Raw genomic sequence first — 27377 nt, 5'->3', positions numbered from 1 at the left:
CCTGTTTGAAGCACCCTGTAACGTGAGTTTTGCTCAGTAGGTGGCGATATAATCGTGTATTTACGCTGGGTTGCGCGTATTAAAATCGACGAGGGAGAAGCTTTACATGTGGACTGGCTGCTGCTGCCAACACAACGTTTAGCTTGTTTATAACCTGATATTACAAATTAATTACTCGTCTTCAGACACAGACACGCGCACAGGGAGAACCATGGCATCCAGCTGTAGACGGCCTGAGCACACAGCTCCTCCAGATGTGGTGAGTCGCTCGGTTTATTGTGTTTTTGTAGCTGCTAGGCTAACGTTTTGCCTCAGCTGCTGTATTTTGGACATTTAACGACCTTTAACTATCACATATCATATACGGAGTGGTGGTCTGACGTTAGCAGCAGCAGTGTGTTGAGGTTTTAATCATGTGCTCTCATCTCCGCAGTTCTACAATGAAGAGGAGGCGAAGAAATACTCTCAGAAGTGAGTCTGGATGTTGCACTGTTCACTGTGTCTTGGAGTTAAAGCACAATATTGATAGATGTACATATGTTCACCATGGTATCGCTGTGTTAAAGGGAAAGTACATATTAACATGTACATTTAGTTGGTAGTTTATCAGGTGCATAAAGCTAAAACTAATGTAGTGTAGTACAATAGTCCTGTAATAAATCCTCCTTCATCTGGGTTGTGATGTTCAGTTGTATATAGTTATATAGTTCAGATGTATGTATTAGAATAATATATGTTAAATGTTTTTTTTTTTAACCTGTGTCATCCTTGAATTTTATGTGTATCAGTTTGGTTGTTATGTTCTAGTTTGTTTTATTTTGTTTGTTTTATTTTCTGCATGTCCATGTTTTCCATTGGACTGAATCATGCTTTTGTTTATTTGCTTGTTTTAATATGTGGAAAAGTGTGTTCTATGTAAATTATTTTAGGAGAGAATAAAACCGAGCCAACAAACAGAGCGTTGCAACAATGAGACAATCTGCAGTAAATCAATGGGCAACTATTTTGATGATCAACAAAGTAAATTTTCTAAGCCAGTACTCCAAATGCTCTCTGGTCTCAGCTTCACAAATGTGAGGATTTTCTGGTTTTCCTTGTTGTATGTCATTGTTAGTGGAATTTGAAGATGTGGGATCTTGTGATGGACATGTCATCATTTTCTAACATTTTCATGCTTAAGAGTTAAAAATTAACAATGATTAATTGAGAAAAATATCCAAAGAGTGACTGATAATGAAACCAATCATTAGTTGTAGCTCTCAATCAATATGTTGTTTCTTTAGTGTTGTGCAGCTTGAGTATTTTGTACTGGACTGTCAGTAACCAGCTGCAGTATTCCCTGTGTCATTCTGCAGACTTGCTGTGGAGCTTGCAGAGAGATTACTAAATCCAACACCAGATCTGACAGTTTGCAACGTGTAAAGGTTTAATTTCATGTGAGAATGTCTTTACATTTTAAACGATTTTGTTGTCTCACAGCTCTCGGATGATTGAGATCCAGACCCAGATGTCAGAGAGAGCTGTCGAGCTTTTGAACCTGCCGGAGGGACAGCCATGCTTCCTGCTAGACGTGGGGTGAGTGACACTGACTATGTTTAATAGTGACGGCGCTATTAATCTGATTAAGACAAATTTCCATGCTAATACAAATTTTTCTATTCAGATGAACATAAATAAGATCTCAGAGTAAACATAATCTTACCCCGTGTAAAGCTGTGGTTAACACACACCATTCTGTTTCTACGTCAATAGTTGTAAAAATAACTTCTCTAAATACAGTGGTTTTCCACATACCATGACGGTAGCAACATGACAGAAAGATGGAGTTGTAGGTTGTCTGATGTAATGACACTACAGTGAAGTGGTGGTTTTTCTACAGTCTGAAAAGGTGACTATGAAAAAACTATGTTTGAAGTGATGACAGTTAACATCTGGTGGTGGTTGAGAACCTCTTCATCTGAATGTCACCAGTGTGATATTTTGTTATTCTAAGTTTTAACATAAGACCTTGTAAGATCCAGAATTACACAGTGACCTTGTATGTGTTTCCTCTGTCTCTCAGGTGTGGCTCTGGTCTCAGTGGAGACTACCTGTCAGAGGAGGGACACTACTGGGTAGGAGTCGACATCAGCAACGCAATGCTGGGTTAGTCTGACACTGTTACATTTAACCAAACAAAATGCAGAATATAAAAGTGATTAAAGCAGAGATTTCTGTCTTATCACTCGCAAAATAAGAATAGTTTCTCATGTATTTTTTTAGGGTTTGTTTGTTTGTTTGTTTGTGTAATTATAAATTCAGTTTAAAAGGCGATCTGAAACACTGATCAAATGTAATTGTCTTCCTGTGACAGATGTTGCACTGGACAGAGAAGTAGAAGGAGACCTTTTACTGGGGGACATGGGTCAGGGGATGCCTTTCCGACCCGGCACCTTTGACGGTTGCATAAGGTGAAAAACGAGAGCGTCCTTGTGTTTAAACAAAAAGAAGAAAGAAAGAAAAAACATTTTCCCTGGATTAATTTCTGACTCGGTTTTTCATTTATGTGTTATTCCCCCGTCAGTATTTCTGCCCTGCAGTGGCTCTGTAATGCCGACAAGAGGACACATAGTCCTCCAAAGAGACTCTATAGCTTCTTTACTACTCTCTACTCTTCTCTGGTAGGTTTTTATCACTCTTGCTGACTTCTTTGACAACAATTTGAACATCCATGTACCACATTTTACCGTGAAGACATTTACTTACTTCTCCTTGCTCTTTGTCTTTCAGTCAAGAGGCTCACGTGCAGTTTTTCAGCTTTATCCAGAGAACTCAGAACAGGTGAAAATACACTGTGGATGTAAAATCTAAAGTTTTCTCCAGATTCTTGAACTTACCTTCGGTCTTCTTCTTCCCTCTCTAAAGCTTGAGCTGATCACATCGCAGGCCATGAGGGCAGGTTTCAGCGGAGGCATGGTGGTGGACTACCCCAACAGCAGCAAAGCTAAAAAGTCAGTACCTATCAGAAGCGGGGCTTTTATTTTGACATGTTGAGCTGCGGCCATCCACAATTGATTCCTTCCTAATAGCCTGTGAAATTAGTACCAGTGTACTCACAACACAACACTAATTAGAACAGGACGGCATCCATATTGACTCACATATAGTCACATTAGTCTTGTGATGAATTATTGATCATTAAAATGATCTGCCTGATTTAACTTTTCTCTCTCACGCACTCACACTTTGTTTATTTCCAGGTTCTTCTTGTGTCTTTTCGCTGGAGTTACAGGAGTCCTTCCCAAAGTAAGAAACGCAGGAGTTAGCATCAGTGGATATTGTGGATTGTTTGATTTGTTTTAGCTACATTACGGAAACTGCTCTCTTTTTGTTCTTTTCAGGGATTAGGATCAGAAACTTCAGACAAAGCTGTTTCAAACCAGGTCCAGTATTCAGGACAAAGGTAAAGAGAGTCACACACTGGCTCAATTACTACTCTAAAAAGAAAGGTTTCTTATTTATTGACTATTTATCCAACCAAATATATCTAAAGATTTATTAGAATAGTAGAGGGATTAACTGAATGATATTACTCGGATGATGACTTTATCTTAGAGCTCAAACGATTGTATTACTGTTCATATTTGCTCATTTCATCTTCTCAAATGCAAAGATATACTGCTTCTCTTATTTCTTTTTTTCTTGTGTGATGGTATACAGAATGTTTTTTGGATTGTTATCTGGACAGCACAAGTAATTTGAACATTGGGTGTTGTGAAACATTGGGTTCTAGGAAACTGAAAAGCATTTTCATTCTCAATTTGTTAACATCTTAATGATTGTTGTTATTATTAGTGGCAGCTCTAATTTATTTTGATTAGGATAGTCCCAATTTTGTTATTCAATTGTATTAAAACAACCCTTTAAAAATCTTCCAGTTTATTTATTCGCAGTTAGCAGAGTAAGCCGGTCTTGGCGTTGATAAGTGCAGGTTCAGTCGTACCTGTCTTGACGAAGCCAAAAGACCAAGAGAAATCTAAAAGGGTCGTTGTCCTGCCTGATTTAAAACTCTGTCAGGCAGGTTTTCCTCCCTTTCACATAATAAAGTTCAAGTCTCTCTTCATGGTTACACAGAGAGACTGCATGCGTGTAACTTTTTTGCATCAGAGTTTTTTCGTAAAGCTAATCAGCTACACTTTGTTTTTGTGAAGATGTCGGTTCAAAAACATGAAAGGCAAATCAGCGAAGAAGGGACGAGATTGGATCTTGGAGAAGAAGGAGAGGAGGAGGAGACAGGGGCGGTATGTACATGACAAATACATGGATTTATTCATTATCTTGTGCTGAAATATTCATGTTCTAAATAATGCAATATGATTTTAAATTGAGCTTAAATTGAATAATCTGATTAGATGTGTTTTGTAATGGTATCTCTCTCTATCTCCCTCCCTCTCTTGCTCTCTGCCGTGTGTTGTGTGTTTGATGTCCTGCAGGGAGGTTAGAGCCGACACAAAATACACTGGACGTCAGAGGAGACCTCATTTCTAGCTCTGACTCATGCAGCTGTGCCTTCATTGGCACTCGTCTGCGCCGCACACAGTCAGCCACCTCTGGAGCTGCAGAGTGTCTTGGCTCAACTCTTTAATTCAAGTGGATGAGAGAGAGAGTGAAATACTATTACGGTCAATCATTTTTGTATATTTGGTTGAGTCTTCACACGGTGGTAAGATGGCACTCTCCGTGTTCATGTCAGCTGGAACATACCAGGTACATGTGCAGACATGCACTGCCCACTGGTGACATTTTTATAGATTATGAAATGTCATTCTCCATTTCTGATCAGCTGTTTATTGTTTTATCTACAATATTTTCTCAATTAAAACTAAACAAAAAAAAAAAGATTTTTATTGATTTATTGATTTTTATTTTATAATTTTTGTCCAGAATGTAAAACATGTAAAAGAAATTGAACAACTTCCATGAATTTGTGAAACTTCAATCTCACAATCCAGTGCTACAAAAACTATTCTGTAAAGGGGATATGCAAAATGACACATGTAGTGCATATATAATACTTGTGTGTAATTGTGTATGATGCTCCTGAACAAACTGGCAGTTCATTAATTTAATGAAAATTATAAAAAGAGGAGATACAGTAAGTAGAACTGTAAAACAGAATAAAATGACATAAACTATCTATACTGCCAAACAACTTGTATTGTGATGTTTTATGTGGATCATTATTATCAGTAGAGCAGCACATTACCACCATTTAAAGGAGAAAGGCTATTAATAAGGTAATATAATTGTTCCAACTGCATATTCACATTCAGGGCTTTAAAGAAAAACTAATGTCAGACAGATGTGTAAGGTACACAAGTGTATTTGCAATTTAAAGTCTAAAATCCTGGTTTTTGCATAAGATTTCTGGATCACTGAGGTCTTCCGCTTCTTCCAAACCAGTCTGCACGTCATCCTTCCGACAGAGGTCGCTGTGCGCTTTGGCACAATACAAACCACCTGGGCGTTATCTCTGAACCTGCTCAATCAATAACCAAATCCAACACAATTTCACCACTCAGCCAACCGACCTCTCCGGGGTGGTCATTTCTCTGTAAATCTAGTCTTCAGTCAGTCAGACAGACGTCAACAGAGCTAAAAGAAACTTGGAGAACTGACTCACGTTTTAAAAAATAAAATAAATAAATAACAAAAGGGTCAATTAGTGCGGATTGAGGAGGAAATTGCGGGTGTGTAATGGGTTAACGGCGGAAGGCCTCGCCTCACCTTTCGTGCGCGTCACCCGGTTCTGTAAAGTGGTCCCACCATCCCAGCACCCAAACCAAAGGAAGGGATAATCTCACCACGGCTAGACGCGCCTCCTCGCCTCGGTCGGTCTCGCATCATCCAGTCGGTCTCCGCCCCGCCGCTCCATCGCCACACGCATCCAGACCACAACGAACTGAGGGAATAAGAGTGATTTACCGGAGAAACAGGGAACCATGAAGGACCGAATGCAAGAACTTAAACATGTGAGTTTCTGTTTGATTCTTTTCACTGGTTCGCAGCCACCTGTTCTGTGAATAGATGCTCTGTGAATTCGCTTTCAGATGATATAAAAGCGGATTGAGGAAGCTCAGACCCTCAGAGCCGGGCGCGCTGATTGAGCAACAGTTGTGACTCGGCTCTGATGGAGGCTGAAATGTTGTGTTTTATCACCAGCTACAGGCGGATATCGCTCCCAAGCTTTACAGTGCGTGTGAAGAAGAAAAAAGAAGAAGAAAAGGCAGCTGAGATAAATGATTTCAGATGTTTAATCAAAGTAAAAGTCGTTCTTCCTCTGTCTCCCAGCGAATAATCACTCTGACCCTCCAGTTTGTCTTCCTCAGGCAATTTATAGGTTATTGGAGGATGTCTCTGGGACTCGAGAGGAAGTTATAAAACAGACACTTGGCCCTTAATGGTATTTAATTTTATAAGGTCATTCGGTTCATATTCACTGTTAAATTTGAACATTTTCTGTAATCTGACAGACTACAATAGTAATCCAGATAAAGTTAAATTGCAAATTGTGTATCCTGTGTGTAAATATGTCATCTGTGTGTGTGCGTGTGCGTCTGCATGTGCGTGTGTGTGTGTGTGGTCTGATCGATCAGGCCTGAACTGAGGTTATGTGATTGCAGTGGTAAATTGGTCCCAGCTCGCTCATTCCACCTGTTAAATGTCCATCCTCTGCGCGTCACAGATGGTCTTATCCGAAAAAGAAAAAAAAAAAACCCATAACCACCCACACCCAGCACAATGATTTGTCCATTTCTAACAACTTGTTTTACATTTAATCAAGGCTCCATGAGAGAAAATGGAGTTCATTCTGACATAAATTAATCAGATTAACAATCCCACATTCTGTAATCATGAAAAGGAAATCTTTGGATTTTACATTTTGATCTGGTTATGGCTGTAGACACACACACACACACACACACACACACACACACACCAAATAGTTTTTAAACAATTTTATAATTGATGTTTAAAGCCATTTGTTGTTGAATTTGGAGGATTCATGACTGATTCATGTCTATTTTTGGTCTGACACAGATACAGAAGAGTCATTGAGTATTATCCTCCATAGGAATGCTGATTTGAGCTTGATATAGGCTGTTGTATATGTGTGAGGGGTAAAGTGGTCATTGTCAGATCTGGGTAATTGGCAGTTAAGTTGAGGACAGAGAGGGGAAACAATTTACAGCTCCTCAGTTTTCAGTGTAGATATGAATTGGCCTCTAGGGAAACAACCCAGCCCTGCCAATTATAAGTGTGTGTGTGTGTGTGTGTGTGTGTGTGTGTGTGTGTGTGTGTGTGTGTGTGTGTGTGTGTGTGTTCAGCAGAGGCGTGTCTCCAGTCTGCCATGCTGCCTTCTCACAGTGCAAGAAAGATGCAGTTGTCAGAGAGACAGAAATAGCCTAAATCTTCCTCACCAGCTTTGGTGAGAAACCTCAACCAATATTCAACCAAACCGTGTGGGGTCAACAGAAATGTTATTTCAGCTGCTGATTCTATTTTCTTTTATTATTTTTGATCACATCTTTCATGTCTGAGAAAAGGCAGCTGGAGCGGATCAAGCCAGAGCCAATTTCAGGTGATCCAGACCAAAATAAAATAGAAGTAAATTGCAAGTCACAGACAGTTATTTCCCATCAGCACTAGATTAATATTGTTTTCTGTTTAAAGCCTCAAGTTAATGCAGCTTTCTGAATCTCGTGGAGATGTCTCCGTGGGTCTGGAACACACTTCATAACAGCACACTGTATGAGGCATGTGCAATTGTATAACAGCTCTGAACTAGTGTATTGCAATGGGCAAGGGATTCTTGTTTTCAGTACTGATTAATCCGTCAGTTATTTTTGATCAATTGTAGAGAAAATGCTCATAACATGTTCCCAGGACCCACGATTACATCTTTAAACATTCTGCTTTGTCTCATAATAAGATATTTCATTTACAGTGATGGAAAAAAAAAAAGAAAAGTATCAAATGCTCACGTTTGAGAAGCTGGAAGAAGTAAATTTTGTCATTTTTGTTTGATAAATTATCAATTAATTAAAGGTTGTTTCAGCTCTGTGAGTTCAAGCATCAACTTGGGGAAATGTTAAACCTTGTGTAAATGACACTGCTGAGAGGTGGTGTTTCTACCAACACTGAGTTTGACATTAAAGATGTTCTCAGTGAAAAGTTATACCTCCCTTTCTACTTTGCTCACTGCAGGGCCATTGATGAATGAACTTGTGACAGAACATCTTAAATGGGATGTATAGATGACTGATAGTTCTCTCCTTCACTCAGACATCACTTTGAACCTTTCAGCTGATTGCATGAACCCACGTCTTATTGCTTCCACATACCTTTGCTGGACTAACTTTGGTTTTGTGTTTTCTCATTTTCAAACATTTTGTACAACCGGGTTTTGAATTCATTTGTGGCAAGAAACACGATCGTACACCTGCTGGTTTGGTGCTTCATTTTCTATCTGTATAGTCTTTGTTTTTTTTCTTCTAGTTTGAATTAAATTTGAGTCTCTCCAGGAGTCGTATGCTTATAGTGGTGGGGATTTAGGTGCCCTATGTTGCCAGGGAAACGGCTCCTAGTAGAGTCTCCCAAGTCAAAGTGGTCCCTTGGTAGGGGCCTAACTATGTGAAGGCAAGGCCAGTCAAACTTTACATGGACATTATGTATCTAAACAAAATCCAGTGTCAAGGCTTTCTTGACATGATTGTTGGATTTTAAATAGGAACGTGCAAGTGCAACCTGTTCATACTGATACTCCTGCTGATTGTGATACCTCAAACTCAAATGTAAATCCTAGTTTGGAACCTGCTGTGAATTTTGTAATGACACTGAGTTATTGTGGATTGTGCCATTTCACCAATACCTGATCCATAATTGTTAAGTTTGGAAGAGTTTTTAGCATTTATTTGGGAAAAACTCGTTCTCTCAGTCAAAGGACCAGTGTGTGGGATTTAGTTGCGTCTAGTGGCGAGGTTGCAGATTGCAACCAACTAAATACCCCTCCCCTCACACCTCCCTTCCCAAGCACGTAGGAGACACTACAGTGGCCAGGTAACATAAAAACACAAAAGGCCTTATCCAGAGCCAGTATTTAGTTTGTCTATTCTGGGCTACTGTAGAAACATGGCGGTGCAACATGGTGGGCTCTATATGTAGATGTGAAGGGCTAATTAAAGGGTGCGAAGCTACGAAAACACAATTCTTAGTTTCAGGTGATTATACACTAATGAAAACATAATTATGAATATTATATTCCATTTCTGCCAATAGAGCCCCCTAAATCCTACACACTGGTCCTTTTAAATGTTTGCATTATTTTTACTTATATTACTTACTTACTTAATAATTGTTTTGTGCTACATTTTGGTATTTGCTTAAATGGAAGAAATAGTTTAACTACAAATACCATATTACAAAGATATTAGATAAGCATGCATTTGCACATACAGACCAAGCTAGAAGAAGAGGACTTCATTTTCCAGAGTTTGTTGTAGCAGTGTCTTTTTGTGTGTTTTTGTACAGTCATGGTGCGAGTTTACTCACCCATGTGCTTCTGTGTCATTTTGGCAGGAAATTGAGTTTTGCTCATGTTTGTGTGAGGTTGGAGGCTCGGCTCCAACATTGCCCATATGCACATAAACCTACTTTACGAGCTCAATACCTGCCTATGACTCCGTTCTTCCAATAGCTCATTAGTCTACTGCCTAAAGCTGCCTGTTTCAATAACTAAAACGATCATACGGCCGGATCTCTTCTCCCCTCACCTCGTCCCATCGCTCCCATTTGGCCCAGCAGTTATTTAGTGACAGATGGCGCCGATGTGATGCGTTTGTCAGCCTTCTTCAAGCTCTGAAACCTAAGGGGAGACATACTGATGAGGTTATTACAGATTTCACACACCACAGGGACTGTTATCAATCAGATGTGATTGTTTGTCATTTGGCGGCAGTGAGTTATTTATTTAGACAGGCATTATGAAAGCTGCACCTGCAGCAGGTCATTTCACCTTCATATCTCCTCATTTTTTCCTGACGTTTTATCAGCTCCGTCTCTTTTCCAGCTGTCTCATCGTTTGATTGACTATATCTGCCTCTTTTCCCATCTCCATCTCTTTAATAATAACCCTCTCTTTTCTTTCATCCTCTCTGTAATGGTGAGTCCCTCCATTATTGCTCTTTGCTCTTTTCCTATCAGTGATTTATCAGATGGGTTCCTGTCCTCCCCTACGTTTTTGTCTCTTTTCTCCCTCTTCTCTGTGCAGCCTTGTTAGTCAGTGTTAGTATTGGTTTGTGTGTGTGTGTGTGTGTGTGTGTGTGTGTGTGTGTGTGTGTGTGTGTGTGTGTGTGTGGCGGTGGAACTCATTGTCACTGCCTGCTTGGCGTTAGAGTGACACATTAACTAATAGGATGGATACAGAGCGCCGACTCAGAGGCTGTGTGTGTGTGTCTTTGACCCTCGTGTTTCTCCTTTTACTTTTCACTATCCCTCCTCTTTTTTCTCTGCTCACATCCATCTCCCCTTTTTTTCTGCTTTATTCCATGTCTTTAACTCTTTTTTTTTTTTCTTCTGTCCTTGACCTGATCTTAGCTATTGCACTTCCTCAGTGACACAAACAACAGCGAGAGTAAAGAGCCACTTTGCTCTGCTGTTGAACTGAACATCGATCCGACAGGGTCAGAGGTTTTGTTTTTCCTCGTTCAAAGCTTCAAGCCTCTAAACTCTCAGATCTGTGGTTGCTCTCTTCTGAACCCACAGTTGAGCCTTTATCCTTAAGCGTCCTTAAACTCAGGGTGGAGGGAATAAAATAGCAGTAATTGTCATCGTCCTGTATTGTCACTATTAACCATGAGAAAAGTGCACGCATACACACTCGCAAACATATTATTATATCAACACATAGAGGCTGCATAATTACATTAATGAGCCATGAAATGAGTGTGACCGATCTGGCATTTCACCAGGGACTTGTCTGTCTTTGCAAATGAGGTGACAGTTGCAATGATATCCAGTATCTGTTGGCTGCTAATATTTTATTTTTTATTTTTTTAAACATGTGAATGGACGGTCCATTGAGCAGTACACAATCCTCTAACTAGTAAATTGTGAAACAAGCACTCGTATTCATTATAGGTATATTTCTTTAGATGGTGCCTACCTGTGAGAGCTGTACTACTGTTGGTTTTGTGGCGTCGTCTGCGTGGTAAAGTCTTGTCACTTGTTTGCTGCACATAAAGAGTAGCAGCTCCCGAAGCTAATATAGATCCTAATAATACATAAACACGATTCTGTAATCAAACCTTCCCCATCTGTTGTGGGAGAATTGGCTTCAGGTCATCTTTGTCACTGTTGCTAAAATTGAATTTCTAATGAGCTGACCTCTTTCACATCATTTCATAATCAAAGGCAGCAGTGCGGTTCTGTAGCAGCACAGACGACACCTTTTATCACAGATTCTTGTTGGAGATTAAGACCTTCAAACATAGTTTACAACCAAATAAATTGTGATTTACCTCACTATAGGCCCGAAGTGTTGCCAGTTTGAGGCTAACCACCAATTTAACGAGTTCTCCAAAGTAAACAACAAAACACATTATTTGCCGTCAGCTGCTCTGCAGAGTGACATATATTCAGAGTTAAGTGTTTTGAGGACAATCATCTTCAACAGTTGCTTTCTCTGAAAAAAATATTGCTTTGTCAACCACTTCTACAATTGTTCTAGGACGGAAACAAATAGTTGATTAACTGATTAGTCGATAGACGGACAGTTAATCGGCAGCAACATTCGTAACTGATTAATTGTTTAAGGCATTTTTAAAGCAAAAATGTGAAACATTTCCTAGTATCAGTTTCTCAAATGGGAGGATTTTCTGCTTTTTTTTAATTATTTCATAGAAAACAGAATATCTTTGAGTACTGGACCGTTGGTCAGACAAAACAAGTGATTTGAAGACATCACCTTGGGCTTTAAAACATTGTGATGGGCATTTTCTAACATTATAAAGACCAAAAATTCAATCACTTGATCGTGAAAATACTCTGCAGATTATTCAATAATAAAATCATCTTAGTTTCAGCTCTAAAACATATATATTTCTAAATACTTTGTCTGTCTGCCTCTTTCCACCTTTGTTTTCTGATATTTTTGTTGCCTTTTCTCTTCCTGTCTTTTTCGTTTCCACTGCCATGATCCTTTTTCTACACGTCCTGCCATTCCTCTATATGCCTCTCACCCTCTGTTACATTCCCCCCATATCTACCATGTAATTGTGTTAGTGGTGCATTGGTGCTGTCACGATCCTTCATGGTCAGCGGGTTACAGAGTGAGGCGCTCCGTATATATATATTCCACAGGGGTATAAGGGGAAGAGACTGGGGGTGGGAAAAGGCATGAGTGGTGACAGCACATCTCTTTTCCCTGCCTGTGATCTGTCATTAAAGCTCAATTGAAGCTTTATGACATTTTCTCACCCACTTCTGCAATGCTGAACACTGGCTGACCACCCGCTGCTGCCTACATGCATGCCCAGGGCTGACAAGTTGTGTTTATGAACATCTACAACAGCATGTAATTTATATAATCATATCCATCGGCCAATTATGTGCTAATAAGCCAAATTGGAAGTAAGCATCCACTATTTAGTCTAAAATGTCAGTCATCTCATCTGAGTCCCTGTGGCAGAAAGAGTTATCTCTGCGAGCTGACAGCTGCAGACATTTGGATTCTGGCCTGAAATTGATTATCATTGATTTGTGGAAAGACGTGTTATTATTCTAACTCATAATTTAACCTTTCATAGCTTGGCAGTTTGTAAATTTGTATTTAGTCCTGTTTAAATGGAATCACTTTGATGATTACCCTGTAAAAGGTCAGAGAGATGTCACGGAGGCAGAGGGCGGAGAGGGATGAAAGACTGAGAGAGGAAAATGGAAAGAGGGATAAGATGAACTGAGGAGGAAGATGCTGTATGAGGAAGATCAAGTTTAAGCTATTTGTCATTCACATCTATATATATATATATAGTATGGGATGTTTTTCTCAGGAGAAGGTAATATAAACAATATAAAAACATCTAAAGTGTGAATTTGTTGGATAAATGAATGCTGACGTGGTCTTGAGGAAAGATAGTGAGATGACATGACTAGGGAGAGAAAGACAAAGGTAACTGAGTCCGTGTTGTGTGGGCCTGCCGCTGTAAGGATTCTGTAGTTAAGCTGAAGTGTGGAGGGAGGAGAGAGAAGGCGGCGAGTGAATGACGGACAGGGAGAACGAGAAAGAAAAAGGAAGATGATTAAAGGGGGAGGACATTGAGGAGGATTGTTAGCCAAAGGAAATTGTTGCATATGCACACACGTTGACTCTGTGCCGCTGTGGTGGCATTGCCTCATCTCGTCTCCCACCCACATTCTTCTGCGTGAATCCACTGAACCCTGCTCTCCACGGGCAAGGCTGATAAAACCATCTTGTTAACCTCGGCCAGATATGTTTTTCACTGGAATGCAAAGCATCTGTGCTTGAGAAACTAGATGTATGTTTATTTGAACAAAATCAAATAGAAAATCTCACATGAAAAGACGCCGGAAAATAACAGGTAAAATAACAAGGAAAGAATCATAGCTACAACAGATGTGCTGATGGAGCCAAAACTGCAAGGAAACCGATCATGTGGCCCTGTAAAGAGTAACAAATAAGTCTTTAATTGCCTTCAGTGGAAGGGAATTGGCAGTTAGCAATGAAGAATTCTTGTGCTTTATCAGCATGATATTAGCAGGAGTGCATTGATCAGCTCATGCACATGGAGAAAATCTGTGACATCTTTTTTCCAGCTGAAAAGCATCGGCTGAAATTCCCGTCAATGCCCCCGAATCAAAGATGTAGACTTGTTGTTTTTTTTTCGAGGACGGTTCCTGGTCGTTGTCGGTGAAGAGACAGGAGAATAATGTTAAAGGAAGTGAATGAGTTTTACATTTGGCTGGTGCTCTTTTGGCTCGATCTGTCACTTCCTTTGTCGTCTCGTCAACCACACTGCTCCCTGGTTGTGTAATTATCCTGTCTCGATAGCCCTACACCACCTCCTCCTCTGCCATCAGCTGGTCGTTCTTTTGTCATCTTTCTCTGACAACAAAAATATGAGCGAAGATTCAATCCTTGCAGAGTTAAATGATCATTTCTGCGGTCACAGAAATATTATAATTCATGCTCTTGACTTTTGCGTTTATTGTTCTGGTGATCTATATATTCAGTTGAACCCCTGTATTCCCAAGAAGACTGAGTATGACTCTGCATGCTTAAAATATTAAGTGAAAATGAATTTTCCAGTGTGATTCCCGCATGCTGTAGATCTCTTGGTGTGTAGGTGGAGAATGTCCTGAGGGCTTTAGCAGGGGAGCAGGTGAAGGCATGTCGATGTCTATTATTATAAGTGGGGTTGTGCGTATGTGTACTGTTGTATGTCTATCTTTGGGAGGACCACTTTGAGTCTTAAATAGTGAGAGCGAGGACATTTTTGACCTGAATTGGTTTTCTCTTTTATGCCTATAGCAGTATCTCAACATACAGACAGATATAGAGAAAGTCTTCTAACCTTAGAAAGACTATAGTATTAGGTTTCAACCAATACCACATTCACGTTACATTGGATGAAAGAGATGGGAAAGTTCCCTTGAAAGTTCCTTCACGTCATCTGAAAATTCTATACGAAGACAATTTGCACTGACAATAAACTGTAGCTCCTTCTCTCTCTCTACTTCTGTATTATTAAGTTGGATATATCAGAGCTTTCAGCAATATGAGAGTTTCTGTGTATTTAAATGACTTTGTTGACACGAACACCATTTACAAGTCAGAGACTGGAAATAATGGTAATTACTAAAACATGAACGCTACATAAAGCAAGGGCTAAAAGAATACAGCAGAAGAATAAACCTGTGTGTGTGTGTGCGTGTGTCTGTGTGTGTGTCTGTGTGTGTGCACATGTGTGCGTGTGTGTGTGTGAACCTCTGACCCAAGTCTGAAACATCACTTGTCCTCTCAGATTTATATGTGAGCAACAAGTGGAGCAAAAAAAGTCAGTAAAAAGACAGTTTTTATTGTTTGTGTCTTTGTATTTGTCTACTTTAGGAAGCATGAATAAATAATTGTATGTGTGTGTGTGTGTGTGTGTGTGTGTGAGAGAGAGAGTGAGCACATATCCATAATGAATGTTATGTGGCTATATAATGACAATAAATCTGGTTACGCTCTCAGTATTCCTCAGTGCAGCTGACACAGATTTTTATGAGTCATTTCTAATGGGACTGCAGGAAGCTGCTGGAATTGACTGTAATACAAAGATGCGGGAAACAGGTCTGCTTTAATGTGGAAACACAAAAGGACAATAAAGTACTGCCCACATGGGTTTCCATCTGTACTTGAACTATCTCTCACTGCTCTTCTCTCCTGTATTCTGAGATAAAAGTGTGAACAGCGTCTGAATGCATAAGACTTGCAAGTATACTTTATTCCCTCCCTCTACATTTAACCTGACTACCTATACGTCAACTCTCACACTCTGTGTCCTGTTAGTGCACATCTTATTATAGTTTCACAGCTTTCAATGACCGTTGTGTTTCCCTGGTTCTTCTCCTCTTTCCGCGCGGACATCACTAGATGTCTGGTTTATCTCTTGCTCCCTTACTCTTGGACTATATTTCCTCCTCCTCCTGTTTACACTGGTTGCGCAGGCTCTGCCTTTTGTCTTTATGGAGCGACTCCCTGCTGGCGTGGTGCCCAGAACAACTCTCTAATCTAATGAACAGCATAATCAGGCCACTACTCCTGCTGGGGTGTTTCATCCGAGTGTTGGCCCCAGAGGCAGAGTGCATGGGGTAATGGGGGCCAGCTTGTACAGGCCTTATTCTCTCCGTGTGTTTACTGTCTGTTACATATTATCAGTGTGTCAGCTGTAGTGTGCATGTGTGTTTGTGTGTCTGAGCATCTGCTGTGTGTGGACAGCTAAGTCCAACACTGCAGGCTGAGTCAAGAGTGCAGCACTAAAGGCCTCTCCCAGCAGCTCAGTGGCTCAGCAGGAGCTTCAGATCTGGGTGTGAGTTGGAGGTTTTCTGGCACACCGCTCAGTCTTCTCCCCTCCTGACCACTCAAAGTAAAACCAGACCAAGGCCCTCCTCTCTCTGCAGGAGATACAGCATCTCTCTGTAGAGTCTGAACACACTACGGGTGCTATGGGGACTTATTCTGATTCTCTGCTTGTCTTCCTCCTCCTCCTCCTCCTCCACTGCCTCCTGCAGCTGCTGCCTCTTTTCTCTCTGCTTGTAATAGTCTGCATTTCCTCAAAGGCACCTCATTGCCAAACCCACACCAAACTTTTATTTATTAATACCAGTTGTGTGACATCCATGCATCATATTTGGTATTATATCTGTCACGACAGTTGAGCACATTAAACACTTCATTGTTTTGGACAGAAAGGTTGTCTGTTGATTTTTAGTATTAATGAATATAAACCCTTTATATAGAGAGCATAAAACAATCAAGTTTTTGTCGGATTAAATATAGTTTGAGTGGGTTCACACAGTATTAGCGTGATCACAGTGGGTCTGCATTCCTCTCACTTAGATTTGTGCCAGTTGCCTCGCCATCTCTCTCTGAAGTCTGTCCTCCCCCTCTGTGTCGGCACATCACATGCTAACACTCCACAGAATGACTTTGTGTCTGAGAAAACATGAACATGCATGCATTAGCTTGTATTCATAATTGTTTTGGTAAACTCCAGACACAAATTAATGCAGTTTAATGTTATTAACAGGCTCCACTCGACAAAAGTCATTTGTGGAACATTAAACTCAAAGAAGGAAGTTCATTTTGGGATTGTTATTTTCAGATTTTGGTCAGTTTTCAATACCAAAAAAACAAGACTTCCTTCGGTGAGACTTGGTTGTTTTCAGATGTTTAGAAGACAGTTTATCTCTTTGCTCTCCTATAGAAAAAGCTTTTGTAAAGGGTACGGTGATGTGTTGCATGTTTGGGAAACCAGGTGTTTTCACTTGTCATAGGAAAAGCACAGGTGTTACTAATAACATCAGTGATGGCTCTGCTCAACATTGACAGTGAGCCAGCATGCAGCTAAATCGTATTCAGCCATCATTAAGTTTATTAGTTTTGTTCATCGTATCATATAAACAAATCGCATTTACTATTCAGTATTCCTCGCTTTGCTGCTGCTGCTGCTGCTGCGTGTGTGTGTGTGTGTGTGTGTGTCTGTGTGGTTGTGTGTTTGTGTTTGCTGAGTCGACTATACACTAAGACACTTAACAAATAATACAATATTCACACTCGGCAGAGAGCCTCAGCACAACACAGATGTACCTGTTAATGTGCAGTAATGGTACCAGCACAGACATAGATATCACTTACCTGCTGATCGACCTCTCACTTGTCTGGAGCCTTCATGGAAAACAGTTGAAGTGGAATCAGCAGCAGTAACAATGACAATGGAAAAGTTTCCACTGCTTCCTGGTGCCATAATGCATTGCATGCACATAAGTGTCTCTGTCTTGCCGTCTTGCCCGGCCGACTGCCCGCACACACGAATGGCATGAAAATCGACTCTTGGTGGTTTTTAAATATTAATTGGACCTTATTGTTACAAGACTTGATTTAAAATGTGGGGATGTTCAGGAAATTGTCTTTACAGCTGTTCCCTTTCTAAAGGCAGTGTGTAGTAAAAGGTCTGTCTGAGCCTGACCTGTAATTTTGACTGTGGCCGCTATACTGATACACAACCCAACGCTATTCCTGTGAACCATAGGGGGCACTACATGGAAATCCTCTCCATGTAGAGTTGGGAAGGCTGAGGGTGGCTTGAGGTTTGAGCTGCCTGTTGTTGAGAGGGAGAAACGCTGTTCAAAAAATCATAATTTTGATATAAATAGCTGGGAAAGTCCCTCACATATACATAAGATCGTTTAAGGAATTATTTCGGCCAGAATAGGATGAAAACTACATTCCATCTCCAGAGTGCTGATAAGCAAATGGAGCTCATGGGTTGCTAATGGGGAATTGAATTAGTTTGACAGTGGATAGATGGATGAGATGAAACCACATGAGATCCCTGCTAATGTAGAGTAATGGCTAATATGTGATTAGAAATGAGCACATATTTCTGAATGAATCATTAGATGCTGAAAACTTTGCGACTTTTTAACTTTATAGGATGAACCAGTTGAACTATAAAGTTTAATTCTTGGATGTTGGCAGCTTTCCCCTCTCATCAAACAGGCTTTATAGGCCTATTTAGTCATTTTTATGGCCATGTAAAAATGTTGAACCACTCCTTCAAGCTGAAATGTTAAAATGGCTCTGTCTACATGCTGGTGTATGTGTGTACATGTAGGCTACTGTGTGTGTGTGTGTGTGTGTGTGTGTGTGTGCAGTGAGAAGTGTGTAAAAGTCAAGGTTTTCTCTGCCTCTAGGTCTTAATTCAATAATAAATTGCTAATCACTTGACCTGTGGGTTTAATTACAAGTGCTGTTAAGTGCTCCTTGTTTCTAATCAGTTGATGGGTGGTGAGGTGCGAAGAGTGTTAATGCTGTTTCATTTAACCTTGAACTATGTTGAAATGTTCATATAACTCCTAAATGTGTGTGTGTTTGTCCAGGGGAAGGAGACCACGGAAGAAGAGGATGAAGTCGCTGTTGGGATGGACAAAGGCTTCATGGACGAATTCTTTGACCAGGTTTGTTTATGTCACAGTGGTTCTCTGTCAGTCACTATTATTCCCATTCACACATTAACAGCTTCATAGTACGCTAATAACGTGCCATCTTCAATAAAAGTCCAGGTCATTTGCTACACTACAGTCTGCCCGGGTATCATTCCTCTCCCGATATTGAATCCAATCGTGTTGGTTTTTCAGAGCACTGCAATCAATCTCATGCCATTTCTCTTCCCTGGGGAGCATTGATATGATTTATAGCTATTGATATTGTTGCTGGTGTGGCATGGATCATTATGTATTTTTATTTCATTTCAAAACGACTTTATTGATTCAACAACACAACGATGTTCTCCTCGTCCAGCTCTGAATAACTGCATCAGTGAATTCACTTATTTCTCTCCAGTCTCTCCTCTTGTGCATGACAGATACTCTATATGCACCAAGACTGTGTAAAACTGCATCTATACATGCATTCGGAAGTGTATTTTCCTGTACATGCTGTGCACTTGTGCCGGGAGCACAAACTGAACATCCTCATGGTTTGCAGATGTGAGGGGAGGGGGGGGGGGGGGGGGGGGGGGGACATTTCAGTGTAGCGGCAGTTGTCATCTCCTCCCCAGAGAGACCTGCTGTGAATCATCAGTCATGTGGGGCCAGGCTGACTTTACTCTGTGACATCTTTCTCTGTGAGTAAAGTGGCCTCTGTAATGCCTTCTTAATGGGCCTGCTACATACATCTCCCACAGTGAGTGGGTTAGAGGTAAAAAGCAGTTCAAATAAGAAGAGGGCTGGGGGAGACTTTACATCTTCTATATATATATTTCATATTTATATTTATCATGTCTCACCCTCTGTCACTGCTTTATTACTTATATTTAATGAGCCAATCTCTTCATTTAAAAAAAAACAAAAAAAAAACAAAACAAACATCTGTGTACATCAGTGGCTAAATCATCTGTGACTGAGCTGCAGGTGCATCAATCAGAAACCTTGTATAGATCAAAGGGGACAGTCTCAGCAATCATGACGACATATGGAAAACACAGACAGACAACATCAGCAATAGGAAGCAGCCATTGCATATTTTAACTAACCAACACGCATATTATGGAACCACTATATATAATATAGGAGTTTGCTCATTCATTTCGCTCAGTGCTGCTTTCATGCGGCCACAACCGCCGCCTGCCTCTCAGCGGTTCAACTACCTCCTCCTCCTCCTCCTCCTCCTCCTCCTGCATTAGCATTTAGATTTCTCCATTCAGTGTGACTTCATGTAAGTTTCACTGTTGTGTATCTCACACTCTGCCTGGTGTTTGTGAGCTTAGAGACAAGTCTGTGTCACACTTGTGCAGATATATTTCAGAGCATCATGGTAGAGGAGCCTCACCGCTAAACCAAAATGTGCCTTAGGTTTTGTAAAACGGAATGAGTATCCTAACTGAACTGTCAAGCAATCTAATGTAACCCACCTTTATGGAAATGTTTTCAATGTTGCCTTATCCAATGATACATGTTCAAGTCAGTTAACATAGTAAAGGTTGTGGTGGAAACCAGAAAAACACAATAGCCTAATGTCCCCTTTAACATGTCCCCTCTCAGTTGGTTGTGCCTTGAAAGCCTCAGACCTGGAAGCATCCTTATGAGGTGCCCAAATTACCTGAACTGGCTCCTATTAATGTTAAAGGAGCTGTGGTTAGACTCTGAGATATCTTCCTGAACCCAGAGTTAATTTTGTCAACAAAAACTATGATGACAAATACATTATTTGTTAAAAATCTTTTACTTAACAACGACAACAAGACTTAAACTAAACAAAAAGAAATAAAAAAAAAAATGATCATGTGAAAGACTGACATACGGACAAATTACTGAACTAATTACAGTTTGAATACTAAGACTTGTACAACAACCTGCAGGCATCTGCATAATCAGACAATGTAGCCTCTATCTGCCTAAAATATCTCTTGTTCGGAGGTTGATTTAGCCACTTGACCTATTGCACTGCCCTTAATAATAAGAAGCATCTTGTAATCAGTAATGTTATGTCTCGGTCTGTTGTGTTATCTGACGTTAACAGTTCTTAAACTAAATTCATCTACACTCCACTGAAAATTAGACAAGAACACTTGGGCCAAACTATGAAAATGTGCAGGTAGCAGGTAGGCTAAGGTATCATCATTAAGTGCGATGGATGTGACGTTGTTATTTTCAATTTGCAGTCCATCCTCTAGATGATTGCTGAAGAATTGTTACCATTAATGTTCTCAAACCAAACCCAGACAATGAGCAGTATATCAGTGAACAAGCGAGTGAAGCTGAAATATTTGCTGCTCTGTATTAGAGAAGACAGGTAACTGTGGTAACGTGAGCAGGAGCAACATTAATGAGCAGTTCTGTTCAAACACTCCAAGTTTGGAAATGAGTCAGTCTGCCGTAGTCTGTTGTAGCAGTCTGCGTATTACTGCATAGCAGAAGGACACGGACATTGCATGTGAATAAGTAAACAGTGGTTTTTCCACTAACCTCACCGCAGACAAGAGGGACTCCTGTAACGATGATAACAATAAAGATGGCAGCAGCTGTTGCCTCAAAAGGAAGAATTCAAGGCAAAACTGAGACTAAACTTTGACATAAACTAGACTAAAATTTCTTGAGTAAAACTAACAAAAATCAAAACAACTACACATTTTCTTCAGAAGACTAAAAATAAAACTAAATCATGTGTCAAAATGAACAGTGAACCATTTAGAAGACCAGCCCTGCGATGCCACATCTCAGCTCCTCGTGTCCACAGTCTTATTCTCTCAGTCACGACCCAGAGCCTGTAACCACAGCTGAGGGCTGGAATGAAGACTGACCATCTTATCACGGCTCTGTAACCACCGTGGTCCCGAGATCATAGCATTGCATTAGTGCAGGCAGAGCACTGAAGTTGTGCTTGTATTAGCTGATTGGCATCAGCTACTTCATTCATGCTTCACCATCACTGACTTATTCATCAGCTCACTGGCCACCAGCTGACCAGTAATGTCCAATCTTATTTCACATAAGCATGTACGCAGTTTGCTCCACCACCCCGAGGTTTTGTTATTGTTCATATGACTAAGATTTAATTTTTATGTGTTTTATGATGGAGGATCCTTGTTGCTACTTGGATTATTTTAGAACTCCATCAAAGAGCAGAGCTTTTTCTTGGTTTATGGTCTGTCAGAATTAGTTTGTTGGACCTGCTGTCCAATCATCTAACAAGCATTGCGGACAACAAACATTTTCTGTTTATTTCCTTGATGAAAGTGTCTCCGCCTGAGCAGTGGTCAGTACTCAATGCCGTCTATTGAACCCAAGAGACCCAAGCTCATCCACATGATACAGCCATTCTGGCATCACCTGGACTGAGCGGTCCACCGTTTATCAGGAGAGAAGCATGTTGTCGGATGGACGTTGCAGATCTTCATTTTCACTGTTGCACTGCATGTCAGAGGTCGAAGTCTGATTCCGATCTGTCCCATCTGCAAATAGAAGAGATGTTACCCAAGTATCTCCAAACTGGAGACTCTACAGCCCATGGCTGCATCTCAATATCCTGTCCATTAATATCCAAAAAGAGGGAGTGAAAAAGTACACACAGGACTAAACATCCTCAATTTGACGTTTGACAATCAATACAGAGGCGATACATGTTAGAACTTGAAAATCACACCTAAAACACTGTAATTATAGGATGTTTTAGCTCTGAGGGAACACTTCAACCTATAGCCTTTTGTCTCACCTTTATCTCCTTTTTATTTCTGTTCTTCCGCTGCTTCTCGCCTCTGACAGACTGCCTGTATCCATCGTAGATAATGAAGCGTCCCTTTTTTGTTTCCCGCTGTCTGGAATTTCAGTCTGTTACATCTGTCTCAAGTGAGAAAGTGAAGAACGAGGGTTAGGGTTAGAGACCACCAGGTGATAACATGTGACAGAGGGAGATGTAGATTGTGAGGGGAGCAAATTAAGGGAGAAGAGGGATTGAAGGAGTAATCAGGCTCTAACCCTGAATGGATGTGTTAATAAGGATCTGGAGGGGTAGCTGACAGCGGAGAGACTGCTGCAGCCCTCTGTCCTTCACTCACACCATAAACATCAGCCTCAGAGAGTGGATATCGATTTTGTAATGTGTCTGTGGCATTTGTGTGAACATCGGTGTCTGTTTCTGCTTTTCCTACATAATGTGTTTAAGTATCATGAACTACACTGTGTCTGGTATCAATCTGTCTGGTAGTACTTGCACATGTACTTTAGTCTATACCTGTCTTTACCTCATTATCCTTATACTGCTTCTAGCAATGTTTCATTTCTTTTTTTTTACTGGAACTCGTTATAATAACCTTATTCAAGTATTTATGTGAACGTAGGGTGGTTTATGTGTAAAATTCATTCATGTGACATGAATGTTGTTTTTACTTTTTGCCCTTGTTAAGCACCTTGTAATCTCTGATTTTGATAGCTGCTATAGAAATAAACTTCATTGTTATTTTTACCATTGTAATATGGCAATTAAAGGATAAGGCTGCATTTTATCAATAACAAAACATGAACTTTTCAGTCTGTCTCTCAGCCTGAAGCAGCTCACACTTCCGTGCCATAGATTTCCTTTGTCATCCAGAACCGTTCAGACCAAAAGTGGAAACCAAATCTTGGAAAAGGAGGGAGCGTGAACAATTCACTTATTGTTTACATTAATTTTGCTTGTAGGTTACATTTGCTACCATTTTTGGACTTTTAACAGTTTAATTGGAGGTCATAGTTTCATGTAGTATGTTCTCCTTCCAAGATCTAATTTATATTTATATGTTTTGCCCTGTAAGCCCTTGAACCTGGATATATCTGTATACATGATAAAAACTTTTATATTCTTTGTTATAAAAATGGTCATTGTAGTTTATTTCTCCCGGCTCATTATACTAGAAAAGCAGTGTCAAGACAGAATCCACACATTTGCCAAATTGATGAATTGTTCTGCAGTGTACCTGCTGTATCAGCGCTGACATGAAGCGCTACAGATGGTCGCTGTAATGAAGTGTGTACCTTCTGCTATGTCGTTTAACAGCAGGTATGACATTCGACGTAGGCCGTTAATCTCCACACTTTCAGTGTAAGAACGAATCTGTACCATACGTTGTCTGTTGACTTCACAGCTTTGATAGAAGCGTGTGCATGTGTCTGCATAATGTGATGCTTAGTTGAGGTTTCAGCCTCATGTGGTCATGAACTAAGCTGCATACTGACGATGTTTAAGTAACACAAGACTGAAACCTGTTGTCTCTCTGACTGATTGATAGTTCTACATACAGGACAAACGCTAGACAATTAAATCTATTTATCTAGTTATTTTTGATGATGCTGGTAAAAGGTTTGTTTACATTCGTCTTCACCTTGTGCTAAATCAGAACTATACTTTGAGTTAAGATCAATTTAAAAATGCACTATTCAGATTTTTTTTTGTTTATTCAACATCTTAAACTGCATGTAACTTGAAGTTGGTGGTAAACTGTTGATTATGAAAAATAAGAGTCATTTAAATAGCATTTTTAAAAACCGTCATAAACTACTTTACAGACAGAAACCAAAAGAAGTAAACAAAAATTAAAAAAAACAATACGCCTTGAACAATTCATAAAGTCAATGAAAAAGATTTTTAATCTTATCTTTATGCATTTTTCACACTATAACATGCATATAAGCACCATTACATTTGTCAGTACTCTTCTTACATTGTGTCGCAAGGCTGATTTCATGCCCCCAAAATCATTCACTTGATGATGCAAGAATGAAGTGAGCAAGAGCAAGAGCAAGACAGACTCGCTGTGGCCTCAAACTTCTAATCATTAAACCTGCCAGATACATTTTTCTTTATTTTACACCAGAATAATGACAAAGATGGAAAACTGCAAACTGGAAACTGTGACTGAATCACCAGCTGTGATCATGTGGATGGTTGACAGGACATTTGTTTATAGGACATTTGAAGGAGATACAGAGAAAACGTCATGTCAAGTTCATAAAGAAAAAGTTCCTAAAATTGCCAAAGTGATCCTGTAAGCATTTATGTTTATTTGTTTTTGCATGTGTGAGAGCTTCTCAGCAGTGTCTGATATTGGTTTTTCTCCCACACCAATAAACTTTGCCGGATGTTTTATGAGAGCTGAGAGACTCACCGTGACACATGGTCTCTAAACTGAGACAGCTTAAAGTGGTTTCATCCCCTGCTCACTTACCATGTCTTTCTCTTCCTCCTCCCTGTATTTCTGGCTGACTCTCTTACTTTTTAACACTGTGATCTCTCCCCACCTGTCTGTTTTACATTTGTTTAACTCTGGACTCACCTCACTGTGATCCTGTAGTGCCTGGTCTCTTCCCAGTGGTCTTCCAGAGCCAATTAACTTGTTATTAAAAAATGGATCCAATCAGCAGCTAATTAAAGAGATAATGAGAGAATAATGACCCTGGGTGAGAGGAGGAAAGCTCGGGAATCTATGGATGGAGGGAGAGCAGAGCTGTGAGAAGTGACAGAGGAAATCGAGAAGTCAAACCACAGATAAACTTGGGAGAATGGCCATGGATGTATCATAGGGAAGAATCAATGGAGAACAGGCTGGTCTGTATCGGAGCAGGTGTAGAGGAGGAGAGAGTGATCGGGGGTAGATGACAGACTGAGATGAAAGTAGGGATTGATGAAGTCAAGCTGTGACCTGGTGCTCGTCAAGCTGTTACCTGAGCCAGAGGCAGCACAGCTGGTGATGAGGCAGCAGGGATGAGGAGGGAGGAATGTCGTACCTGGATCTTGGGGGCAGATGGTGCTGGGAGGTGCAGAGTCCAAAGGAGGACATATGCATGTGATGCACTTCCAGGGCCAGATTTCTTTAATGCATTTAATCGTGTGGTTAAAAGAATGGTTCAACATTTTTGGGAAATACCTTTATTCGCCTTCTTGTAGAGAAGCTCCAGTCTGCAGCCGCTTGACAGTCACTGCACACAGTGATTCAGAGCCAGTTGTTGTTGAGTCCACACATCACACACATGCATAAGAGAGTTCTTCATTGTTTGTAAAGTAGCAGATGAATGATTGAAAAACTTTTTTTCATCTGTGTTCTTTCACATAAACCTGCTTCACTCAGCTTCTACTTTCTACTATGATAATAACAGAGCAGCTTCTCTCTCTCTCTCGACAGGTGGAAGAAATCCGGGGTTTTATCGAGTCTCTGGCAGAGAAAGTGGAAGAGGTGAAGAGGAAGCACAGCGCCATCCTCGCCTCACCTAACCCCGATGAGAGTAAGGATGTCTTTCTTTTCTGTGAATGAACTAGTTCACGTTCATTTGTTCCGTTTTTTTTTTTTTTTATTAAATAAATAGGCCGATATCTTTTTTCAAAAGAACTTCCTTCTACCCATCCATCACCAGCCCCTATTCACCTATTCCCTATTCAACTACTAATGCTGCTTAATCAGTTATGTAAAACAGGAATATATAACAATAAAACACTTAGCACACTGTGTGAATTGGAGACAGGTTGTCTGGTTTTCGGTTCCCTTTTCTACCTCTGCATTGCTGTTTTTTATCAAGTCATTGCAATGGACTGAAACGTCCGAGTTAGGAAACGGTAAATACAAAACCAACATTTTTAATCCATCTAAGGTGCCTAATCGTCACAGTTCTTCAGATGCAGTGGAAATGTGAACAGTGAATAAAAGTCACTCATTTATATGCCATTGAATGTACAACAGCAGGAAAAAGCCTGATGATAGTGGGAGATTCCACTCAACAAAAGGATGAAGAATGACTCCATCCCTTAAAAGAAACTGAGGAAATAAAGAGGTTTGTCAGAACAGCAAAAATCCAGCCTGTTAAAAAATTCAGGGGATCTTGAAAATGTTGAGAGCCATCTCCTCCATCAATCAGTCCTCCCTCTCCTTTTGAGCTTTTTTGCTCTCCCCATGAAATCTCTTACATCCGTGTTTGTCCATTTTTCCCCACTTTTCTGCTTCTTTTCCATTACTCTGTAGCCCTGTCTTTACCTCTTCACCTGCTGTTAGCACCGTCTGCCATATTTCTCAGTTTTGCTCTCTTTCCTTCACCCTTTTCAGTCAGTCTCCTTTCTGCTTTTGTTCAGTCTGTGCTGGATTCTGCAATCCATCTTTCTACACCCCCCCATCTGTGTTCTCTCACACCTCTTCCTCTCTCATTTATGTCAGGGCATTGATCTAGACCCCTGCTCTCAAGAGGGGGATGTTATTCATACTAGTAACACCCCACCATCCCTTTTCCTCTCCCTGATTCCCTACCTCCCACCTCCCTGAAAAGGCATCGATCTGCTTGCAGCAGCAGGCATCAGACGAGCCCTTTAACTAGCTGAGGTGTGCAGATGACACACGGAGCGGAGCAGCAATGAGACAAGGTGCTGCATTTAAGATACAAATTCTTCCACAAGCTATCGCTATCTCCTTTGTGACTGAAATCAATGCTCAGTGTGTGCGCGCGTGTCCTTGAAAAATGCACATCAGTCATCAGCTGATGTAGGTGTCAGGGTCGTTCATTACACTGGGGTCAGTATGTTCTTTGCTGTTTGCCAGTGT

The 27377-nt window shown here is 40.4% G+C and overlaps 2 protein-coding genes across 5 annotated transcripts in view; both read left to right on the top strand.

The window, feature by feature from the left end:
* The first annotated feature begins 78 nt into the window (after positions 1–78).
* On the top strand, positions 79–5191 carry bud23 (BUD23 rRNA methyltransferase and ribosome maturation factor). The gene is made up of 12 exons (XM_023404987.2): positions 79–259; positions 434–471; positions 1480–1575; positions 2063–2145; positions 2354–2450; positions 2564–2660; positions 2770–2820; positions 2905–2990; positions 3240–3285; positions 3381–3442; positions 4191–4280; positions 4473–5191. Exons 1-12 carry the CDS (start codon positions 212–214, stop codon positions 4525–4527), a joined length of 849 nt encoding a protein of 282 aa, XP_023260755.1. The 5' UTR covers positions 79–211; the 3' UTR covers positions 4528–5191.
* Positions 5192–5334: 143 nt separating this feature from the next.
* Positions 5335–27377, top strand: part of LOC111654123 (syntaxin-1A-like) — a 59905-nt gene continuing 37862 nt past the window's right edge. For all 4 annotated transcript variants that reach the window (XM_023405009.2, XM_023405010.2, XM_087173622.1 and 1 more), the window contains exons 1-3: positions 5335–6011; positions 18703–18780; positions 25977–26076. In XM_023405009.2, the coding sequence (XP_023260777.1) occupies positions 5982–6011; positions 18703–18780; positions 25977–26076 (208 nt within the window). In that variant the 5' untranslated portion in view covers positions 5335–5981. The remainder of the gene's footprint in view (positions 6012–18702; positions 18781–25976; positions 26077–27377) is intronic.

The sequence above is a fragment of the Seriola lalandi genome, unplaced genomic scaffold (genome assembly GCF_002814215.2).
Source record: "Seriola lalandi dorsalis isolate HSWRI2012SDOR001 ecotype SW California unplaced genomic scaffold, Sedor1 jcf7180002054259, whole genome shotgun sequence".
Lineage (NCBI taxonomy): Eukaryota > Metazoa > Chordata > Actinopteri > Carangiformes > Carangidae > Seriola > Seriola lalandi.
This window is presented reverse-complemented; position numbering and strand designations above follow the sequence as displayed.